Source organism: Rhea americana, unplaced genomic scaffold, assembly GCF_003343005.1.
Source record: "Rhea americana isolate MKP2758 unplaced genomic scaffold, rheAme1 scaffold_14, whole genome shotgun sequence".
NCBI classification, from domain to species: Eukaryota; Metazoa; Chordata; class Aves; order Rheiformes; family Rheidae; genus Rhea; species Rhea americana.
The window spans coordinates 6029701-6040362 of NW_028185483.1; the positions used below are offsets into that span (position 1 = coordinate 6029701).

General features: G+C 36.2%; 1 protein-coding gene across 2 annotated transcripts in view; it reads right to left on the reverse strand.

The window, feature by feature from the left end:
* GK5 (glycerol kinase 5) overlaps window positions 1–10662 on the reverse strand; it is a 27054-nt gene that overhangs the window by 12212 nt on the left and 4180 nt on the right. For both annotated transcript variants that reach the window (XM_085298635.1, XM_085298634.1), the window contains exons 5-11: window positions 10148–10279; window positions 8574–8649; window positions 7737–7798; window positions 7581–7654; window positions 7197–7257; window positions 4737–4863; window positions 754–858 (exon numbers count right to left, since the gene is read on the reverse strand). In XM_085298635.1, coding sequence (XP_085154761.1) covers window positions 754–858; window positions 4737–4863; window positions 7197–7257; window positions 7581–7654; window positions 7737–7798; window positions 8574–8649; window positions 10148–10279 — 637 coding nt within the window. The remainder of the gene's footprint in view (window positions 1–753; window positions 859–4736; window positions 4864–7196; window positions 7258–7580; window positions 7655–7736; window positions 7799–8573; window positions 8650–10147; window positions 10280–10662) is intronic.

Here is a 10662-nt window from a genome sequence, read left to right on the forward strand (position 1 = left end):
TTCCATGCAAAGCAATGCATACCACAAGGTTACTCCTAATAGCAAAGCTCCTTAAACTATGTTCATAAAAATAACATCTGATAATTCTTGAAATGTGTAGCTATTGTTCTCTCAAAAGCAGTCTGTTGTAACCAGTTTTAACCTAAACCTCACTCAACAGAAGATTAACTGTAACAAGCAAAGTCTTAAGATAAATGCTTGTGCAATAGAGCATTTACAGTCATGCTACTTGGATTTCAGTTTCCATGCTTTCTCAAGTAAAAATTCAAGTCCAAATAGCATAAAATAGCATAACTAGTATCTTCAGATAAACCTCCCTTATGCAAGTCTCCTTTACACAATTTCTATTCAAGTTTGTCACGTTCAGGATAATGCAAGCAGAGTGAAATATTTTAGGAAAATAAAAACCTACATATGTAGGAGGAGGTGAGAGATTTAGAGTATGAAAAAGAGATAACTATGTAAAGCCAAGACATTAACTATATACAAACAAATCTAAGGCATTTTAGGAGAACAGAAGTCAATTCTACCTCATTAAGCATTTTCAAATAAAGAAAATTTACAGTAACACCTGCAATAAATGCTCTCAGCACTGAACCTACTAATGAGATTGTGGATTTGCCAGTGTCCACAACATGTAGTCTAGTTTCTTCAATCGCAGACACTAAGACCAAGTCTAATACCATGACTACAACCCTATAAAGCAGTTTCTTAAAAATAAGATCCTGCTATAAAATTTAGAAAACTACTTACTGATTTCCTGTGCCCATTTTATGGCAGTGCCAATGCTTGATATAGAGCCTTCAGTCAAATAAACAACTTCTTCCCCAATCTTCCAACCAATCAGCGGATACAAGCCTTAATTATTTTCCATGAGACAAAACAAAACACTTAAGTTAAATGCTTCCAGAAAAAGATATGCAAACATCCCCAACATCCCCTAACAAATAAAAATGTAGTTTTTGTTCACTTCCTTCACAAAATCCAAGTTAAAAAGTCACCGGTATAGGTTAAACTTCTTGTTAAAATTTAAATGACAGAAGTGAAAAAGACTTGAACATTAATTTACTATGCCAAAGTTGACTTAAAAATCACTATCCAATTACAAAGAAAGGTCTTTAAGCTAAAGAGCTTAAAGCTACTCGCACGWAAATTTTCAAATGTTAACTTTTTTAACAAATTAAATACGAAATCAAATATATATTAAAAAATCAATGTTATCCTATCTTTTGTAAATCTATCTAGTTTTCCCCAAAGGTTTCCAAGTCTGAATTTTCTTCCCTGAAACATAAAACTTGAGGGTTAGGCCTCAAGGAACAGTGTCTGTTCACACAGACACCGAAACTGACATATAGACAAAGAAAAAAATAATATAAACTTATAACATAGATCCTATTCATAGGAGAGGATGAAATAGCAATATACTTTCTAAATTCCTTTCTGAAAATACAGTGCTTYCTCATATAGAAAGCAAAAAAAGAAAATGACAAGTTTCACGATTTATCCATCACCGTGCCGCCATCATTACTGCCATTAACTACAGCATTTTATCTACATATTTGCCTAATATCAAAAACATTACAAACAAAACCCTGAACTCATTAAAAAAAAAAAAAATCTGGTAGCTGCAGACAAAGCTTGTCACAAAATATTAGCACCTCCGTGGTTTACAGGAAGGGATCTGCAGGACTTTATGATTTCCAATAAATAGTTTAGGCTTTGCAATAGTTCAGGAAAAATGGAACATTTTTGGAAAAGGACAGTATTTTTCCCTCCTTCCTCTAAGGAAAAYAGAAATATAGAGGCAAAATTGTTAGTTTATTTGAAACTATACTACAGCAGCTTTCACAGAGCTGTCTGCTGGAAAATCATTATTTAGAAATAAAAAAATCAATAATGAGGAAAACCCAATAATTTAGTCCTCCCCTCCCCCCAGGAGGTATTGAAATCTTAAAAATAAACAAACAATCTGAGACTTATTACTTCAACAGTCAATGTCAACACAAACAACTTGTTTGACCTGTTAGTAAGAACACAGAACAGAAGCCCCTGCAGAGTATCTGCACTTAACTTTGCAAGGGGCATAGTTTCAAAATCCTCAGGCACCTGCCAAACTGAAAAGAATACCTTTGTCAAATAACCCTTTCACAGTATGTTAACTGTATGGTTAGGTATGACAGAGAACAACTACCTAACAMTGAAGTAATGCACTTAGTATCTAGTTGACCAGTAGACATTTTCCCAGGCCCGCAGCTCTACAAATAGTTTTTTYAGATGGTCATTGCAATAAAACCTTCACAAGGCACAAGTACCACAACTGTCTTTCAAGCCAAGTTGGAGTAGAAAGAGCATCCAGACATTAACTGACCCCGCACCAGACTCAGATCACAAGTAATGCAACAAAGCTAATTGAGTCCCAGTAACTACACGACCAGAAAAGCACCACAAAGATCTAGGGATTCTCTCTACTCCTTGCTTAGTACCCAAGGCATTGTTACTGTGTCGTATTTCCATCATCACTAATTTTTTGTGTTTTTGTAAAGCTGTAGAAGCACAGTAAAACAATCTGAGTCCTACAGATGTAACTGTTCCCACCTTATTACATCTTAAAGCTCTCAACTTGTTGATCATGGCTTGATTGTTTCATTCAGGAAATCAGGGAAGAAAACAGAATTTGACTAGTATCATCCACATCCATTCCTTGCTTTATTTCTATGTGGTATAGAAGCAACGGAGAAGAAAACTTAAGTGTTGGAGACTTAAAAGTTTGGGACTTAAGGGTTTCTCTCTCTCCTAAAGGGGGATTAGGGCCAAAACCCAAATCCCTATACTCCCAGRTCACAAGAGACATGTATTAGAGCACTTCAGGAACTTCCTCAAAGAGAATTTACTGATGTATGTGTCTTATCTTTAGTTTGCTTGCCTATCTCTGAACAAGTGGCACAGTAGTACTAGTCCACTTTCAGAAGCTTGGTTAGTGCTGAAGTCAGTTCGCTGCTTACCAGAAAAAATAATCAGCGGTGCTGATTATTTAAGTTTGCCTCTTGATTAGAAAAAAAGTGATACACATCCCTCCTGACCATTGGTACAGGTCTCCTTAAAATCTTTATTTTCTGTTGAAGAAGCAAGACCCAAGAATCCATTGAGCCAAGAGTGATGAAGTATAACAGCTAATCAGGGACAGACAAGTCTATYAGTTGGCCTTCCTGAAGATGCTCACACTGAGCTCTCTAGCAGTGCAGTATCTAATCTCTGCTGTGGAAGTGATCAATATGGTAACACGTCAGTTACATAAGCAGAGAAGGCACTTGGAATGACCACAGTTAATAAAAGCTATTAGACTGCTAGAGAGGTAGATTTTAAATCTATACCTCATGTTGCCATCACTGAATCGTGAAAAAACATTACAAGAACTTTTTCTTAAAAAAAAAAAAAAAAAAAAAAAAAAAAAATTTTTTAAAAAAAAAAAAAAAAAAAAAAAAAAAAAAACTATTACACCTACCAATTACACACAGTTCAGAAATTAGAACAGTTGCTAATGAAAAGCTTGCAAAAGGATTCTGTAGGGATTCATCTTGCAGTCTTAAATACATATTTCAACTTTAAAGATAGAACACAGATTACATTATATGCTTAGGGCACTGAAAAAGTAAGTGCCTATGTTGTTCTACTAATCTTTTTCCAAAGCCACGTGACAACTAGAAAACAGGGCGGAAATAATTTTAACACAAATAGTATAGCCTAAACCCGTAAAAGTTTCATATTATTGCCTTAAGTGATTTCAACTCCTAGCATCACAATAGCCAAAGGTTTTCTCGAGACAGAACAAAATTGAAAAACCTTACCATATGTTTTTCTATTACATTTCTATAGCCTACATAAATTCGTAAGCAGAATCATCATCAAAATAGTATCATTAATTAGTCTAAAAAGCACTTGAATTCATAACAAAATAAAAGTCAATGCTATTCAGTTTTGTTAAATCTCAACTATTTGCCAGTCCCTTCTGACTCTAGCTGGTAAAAGTCTCCTGAGTACCAGTCTCYACTCCATTTTAAACCGTAGGTTTCTAGAAATCAATAGCTATTTAAAAATATGACAGACAGTGAGACAGAGTGTGCAGGCAAATGTAATTCAGTATCAGCCGCTGCTGTCTTGATAAACAGCCACCCACAACAAATGAACAAGCTTGACAGACCACAAATGTTCAAAACTACAAAATTTTAACACACTAGAAAAACAGTGGGGAGCCCTCTTCTAGCATTTTAGAGGAAAAATAATTGCTTGTCCTGCAAATCTCACCACAGGTACTCCAAACATAAGGACTCAAGAAGCAGAACTTACAGCCATCCACTGGAATATTTTGATGTGAGAAGACAGAGGACAAATCCCCATTTTCTCCATTCCTGTACTGCATAATATTGCTATCAAGAAATGGGGAAAAATAAAGAAAAACAAAAAAMAAGGAAGGATGCACAGAGCCGACAATTATTAGTGATGCTATTCAAATTCTCTTCAAATTCTCTTCTTGAGAAGTGTATTTCAGGATAACCAAAGTTTACACTTCTAATTAAAAATTTCCACAGTCTTCTGTTCTGAGAATGTTTTCAAGTTGTCTTTCTACAGCTAAAGACATAAGGAAAAGCGTAACTGTATTTTATCCCTTTTTGTAATTTCATCATTAAGAGCTGTAAAGTCACATAAAATATTCTAAACCCCAAATTTCACCAGCTTACCTCTCCGTGATGAAAAGAGATTTCCCCCAGTATTGACATTCCAAAAAGCACCTGTTCCCATAGTCAGTTTAACATCCCCAGGGTGAAAGCAGCATTCTCCAAACATGGCTGCCTGCTGGTCAGCTACCTACCATACAAACAAAAATACTACCATGTTAACAAACTTACAAATGTGCTGTACTTTAAAATATCAATGTTAATTCTTTCAGAGTTCTGAATAAAATAACCATTCAGAAATGAATTGAGCATTAAGAAAGGACTTCTATCCAACTTCTTAGAYTCTATGTGTAGGCCTTCTAACAGTCACATTAATCACTAGAATTGAATTACACGAGGTTTAGATTCAGTATTAATTTTAGTAATATTACTTGCAACAGTGAAAAATTTGTTATGGAAATAAAAAGAAACGTTTGATGTTTTGGCATTTGACAAGAAGGATAAATGGGGATTTTGCAATCTCAGGGAGCAGAAGATAGTTACTTGACTTGAACTCCTCTTCCTTCAAATATAAAGTTGAAGTTTTGAGATCTCAATTTCCCTTTTCCTACTCTTGCACTAATCTATTCCATGCTCATTTCTCCAAAAAGATAGTGACTGTTGAATGTATTTGCTGCTGCCTGCTTCTTAGTGAAACAGTGAAATTTACAAGTAACTCGATTTAAAAATTCTTCTAAAATAGCAAGAGGAATTCAGATTAGATATGGTAGATGACATTTTTTCCATTTAGCTTAGTTTGAACAGATTTTCCTACAAGCTACCATACCATAAAAATATGCTTTCCTCATCCAAATCATAACTATTGAGACAAGAAATTATTATTCTCTGGCTGGGTAGATGAGGGGAGAGCAGTGGATGTGGTGTACCTTGACTTCAGCAAGGCTTTTGACACTGTCTCCCATAACATCCTCCTAGATAAGCTCAGGAAGTGTGGGTTAGACGAGTGGACAGAGAGGTGGATTGAGAACTGGCTGAAAGGCGGAGCTCAGAGGGTCGTCATCRGTGGCATGGAGTCCAGGCCTGTGGCTAGCAGAGTCTCCCAGGGCTCAGTATTGGGTCCCATCCTGTTCAACTTTTTCATCAACGACCTGGATGAGGGGATGGAGTGCCTCCTCAGCAAGTTTGTTGATGACACCAAGCTGGGAGGAGTGGCTGACACACMTGAGGGCTGTGCTGCCATTCAGAGAGACCTGGACAGGCTGGAGAGCTGGGCGGAGAGGAACCTCCTGAGGTTCAACAAGGGCGAGTGCAGAGTCCTGCACCTAGGGAGAAATAACCCTAGGCACCAGTACAAGCTGGAGGCTGACCTTGTGGAGAGCAGCTCTGCAGAGAAGGACCTGGGAGCGCTGGTGGGTGAGAAGTTGACCATGAGCCAGCAATGTGCCCTTGTGGCCAAGAAGGCCAATGGTCTCTTGGGCTGCATTGGGAAGAGTGTTGCCAGCAGGTCGAGGGAGGTGATCCTGCCCCTCTACTCAGCCCTGGGGAGGCCTCATCTCAAGTACTGCCTCCAGTTCTGGGCTCCCCAGTACAAGAGAGACATGGAGCTRCTGGRGAGAGTCCAGTGTAGGGCTACGAAGATGATCARGGCAGGTGCTCCAGCCCTCTGAGGAATGGCTGCGAGAGCTGGGCCTCTCTAGCCTGGGGAAGAGAAGACTGAGGGGGGGATCTTATCAATGTGTACAAGTACCTGAAGGGAGGGTGTCAAGGGGAGGGGGACAAACTCTTTTCAGTTGTCCCGTGTGACAGGACAAGAGGCAATGGGCAGAAATTGAAGCACAGGMAGTTCCGCCTGAATGTGAGGGGGAATTTCTTCACTGTCAGAGTGATGGAGCACTGGAACARGTTGCCCAGAGAGGTTGTGGAATCTCCTTCTCTGGAGATCTTCAAGGCCTGCCTGGATGCARCCCTGTCTAACATGCTCTAGGTGACCCTGCTGAGCAGCGAAGTTGGACTAGATGATCTCCAGAGGTCCCTTCCAACCTTACCGATTCTATGATTCTGTGATTCTCAATATATCTTAAGGAAGAAAAACAAAGGAACAAAGTACAAGGGGATCTATTAGCCAATACTCTTAAACTTGTGCAGAGTCCTACTGAAGTCAAGCCAGAACAGATCCCACYGCAAAACCATTCCTAGAAGGTCTGCTTTAAAGCCAGAGTAAGATAGTGTCAGAGCTTTAGTAGAACACAGCTCTATTAAGTACTATGTTCAGTGTTTTATCACATGGTCATCTTACTTTTATGAACTTTAAAGATCTCTTTTGATTCTCTGCTGTTTTCTCTACTCCTTTCCCCAAGCTGTAAACTGAATTTTTGGAGCAAAGCTCAACACCAATTCTACTGTAGTTAAGTCACAAAGAAAAAACAGAGACTACTTACTAAACAAGCAGTTATTAAATCAGAGCTAGATAAAAAGAATATAGGTATAGAAACATGGATTTAAATAAGAAATTTTTTCACTCACCAATGCCAGTATTGGAATAGGTACCCCAAATATTTCAGAGTCAGACGATCCAAAGTTGAAGCTTGAAACAAATGTTACGGAGAACCATCACAACATTAAACTGACTCTTGTCTGAAACCAAAACCCTAAAGATGTAAGGACTGAGTCTGCATCATATTAATTTACATATCTGMTATTAATTTACTTTTTAAAAAATTAAAACTGTAAGAAAGACTGAGTAAAAATGAAGTTTTGGATGTAGTATCAAACAGACACAGCTGCACATCATCACTTATTTTATTTTGGTGTATTTATATGTTACTTTGTTGGTGCAGATTATGTAAGTGTTTTTCTAAAGCCACTGAATTTACTATCATATTCTTTTGAACATGTTTTCATAGTTACCTTGTGTCTTTCACTGGAGGATAAACAGACATTGGTATGGAAAGTAACCTAGATAAAGTGGGGTTCCAACATTTCTGAAACAATATGAAAAAAGTAAAAACATCAGTGATTCTCTCAAAAGTACACTAAATAGCAACAACACTGAACAACACATACCGTAAATGGTTCAAAAACACCTGTAGAACTGGCATTTGAGTAATCTGTAGCATATACAGAACCTACAAAAAAAAAAAAAAAGTAAGATTTTACATGCCTAAATATTTAATAGTTATTTGAAATAGTCTTTTTTTCTAAATATAAACTCAATTTCTACAGGCATAAAGTCACAATGATGCCATCCCTCTCCTTAAATGTGCATGTACAGTTACCTTATTTTGCTCCTATGAAGCTGCCCAGAAGAGAGACACACTCATTGCATCAATGTCTATTATAATCTAAACAATTGCTCAGGCATTAGCCCTCACACAGTTACTTATTCTGGGACATGACCCTGTAATTCTTTCATATTTGTGATAGGAGTCTACAGCATCACAAATATCCACTGTTCACGTACTGCAGATGCARCTGATTTCAGACACTTGCAGCTTTTCCCATCAGGGTATCTGTGACAAGAAGGACCTAATGATTTAAAAAAAATCTCCCTCCTGAGTAACCGATTATAAACAACTCTTCATTCTTCTTCATTCAAAGAACCTTTCTTTAATGAAGGCTAATTAGTTCCCATCTTCTCCTTTAAATCTTGAATGTTTAAAGGTAATCATACCGAGTAATTCTTTCCCTTCTTGACTATCCATCCAGACAGGCCCAAAGAATAATTAATTTGGAAACATTTTTATATAGTAAACTTCCCACAACATTCATCGATTATAAGAAAAAAAATCAAAACAGTCAAAATGTATTTGAATTTCAGGAAATAACAATCATATGTAATAAACATGACTGTTTAGATTCCAGTATGTTTTATTCACAATTAAGAGCAACTCTAACGTTCACCTTTAGTCAGCCTATGTAGTAACCATGTGTCAACTGTTCCAAAGCAGCAGTTATTTTTTCTGGCAGCTTCTTCAGCCTGGGAACAAACATTAAAAAGAGCGTTTACAAYTGGATAGGCTAAGAGGAACACCATTCCCCATCTCTGATCCCATTTTTTCTTTATTTCTTCTAACAGGAATGATTCAGCCATAAGAAAYGCTTTTCCCCTGCAGCTTTTCCCCTGCAACTTACTAACCATTATCCTCCAAAACTACTGTTCTTGCTCCTAACAGAGGATAAACAGTTTCTTTTAGTTGTTGCTAAGCAAAGAAGAGCATGAAGTGGCATCAGATCTCTAGGAAGAGAAACTTTATAGTCATAGTTGTAACAGTGGTGAAAGAGTGATGAATAAATAAAGCAAGATTCAAAGAATACTGCACTTTTTTGTAAACTAAGAGAAATAGAAGTAGTAAGAATATATTAAAATATACACTTGAAAAATCAAAAAAAGCTTAGGTCCATCATCTGGCTTATAATGTTTGTACAGAATCTAAAAACGTTGTTTTCTTGATTTTTTTTTCTTTAAAACAGGAAATTCAGTTTCATACAWTTTCTACTAACTGATATTGTATACAGCTGGAGAACTCAGAAGAAGAATATACAAACTAAATCACACAAAACATGATGATTGACTGAATTCTTCTCTGTAGTTAAGAGCCAGAAATTTTGAGCTTCTAGGTTTGATTTTCACCTAATTTAAATATCAATGCCTGAGAAATTTAGGACATAAAGTTCATCTTACRCTAAAGACTCAGCAGCTACATATTCTCCAATTCTGTAGTTTCATGAATTCATAAAATTCATTTTCCAATTCATACAATTTCATAACACACATTTTCCACCAACACACCCAGGTAAAAATTATATTTGACATTCTCAATAGTTTCATGACAGAAAATATCAGACAAAATTCACAATCTTTTTTTTTTTCTTTACACAGAAAGGAGGAAAAAGAATGATAATTGTTTTCTTATAAAACCTGAAAATTAACAAACAAAATCAAAAATACCCACAAATTATTAACATATTAGGAAAAAAAAAAACAAAGTGTAAGGATTAGAGCAGAAAAATAGAGCAGCAAATAGCTCAGAGTGCTCATTAGTCTATAGATTATTTCAGCATAAGGAATAAGGTAGAATAAAGTGGATTGGAAAAATAATAGTGTCAGTTGAAAATAAATTCAGTTGCCATAAGAAACTGAAGTGCAAACAACTTTGAAACAAAGTACAACTTTTAAACTAAAGATTATATGAAGTAAAAGAAATCAAATTCAATGATTTGATTGTTTCTTACACACGAACAGAATTTCCTACTACTGCATGTTTTAAGACTCAGAAAGCAAAAGTTGAATAAATGGAAATAGATATTTTATAGGCAGATATGCTTTGAATGTTACACAGATAAAAACAGTCTTTCATTCTGATTTCTTTGAGGAAAAGAACAGGTAAAACAAAACTGAACAGGTTACAAGCAAGCCAAGTCACTAGCCACTGTTATGACTGAAAAAGATCATTATTTTTCCTTTTTCAGCTTACCTCATGTATGTTTTTAAAAACCCATGACAACTTCAAAGAAGCCTGTTTTGCTGAAAAAGTAAAAGAACTTGGAGCCAAGTATCGATCATTCCTAGTCAGGAAATGAAGCACTGTAAAAATAATATGGATTACCTGTTTCAAAAGAAGAGAGTTAATAAATTTTTAATTTCTTCCTTTAAAGATTTCTGATCAGTTAATGCCTAATGATGATAACAAAGATCAAAGTAGCTGACATGATATTAGATTAGTGCTAAAATTCTATTAAATAATCCTTATACATACATTTTTAAGAGTGCCTATGATTCTAATAGCTAGAACAATACACAGAGAAGACAAGCTGCACTAATCAAGCCTGCTTTACTGACTTCTGCTGGCATACTGATAAAGACTAGTCGCATTACAAAAGGTAGTTCACCTGTACGGCTACTACATGCAATATGGTTGACAAAGTTGCATACCATTACTCCAATGGAAATGCCCCTAGAGTAGACAGACTCAATCATGTCTTAATAGAG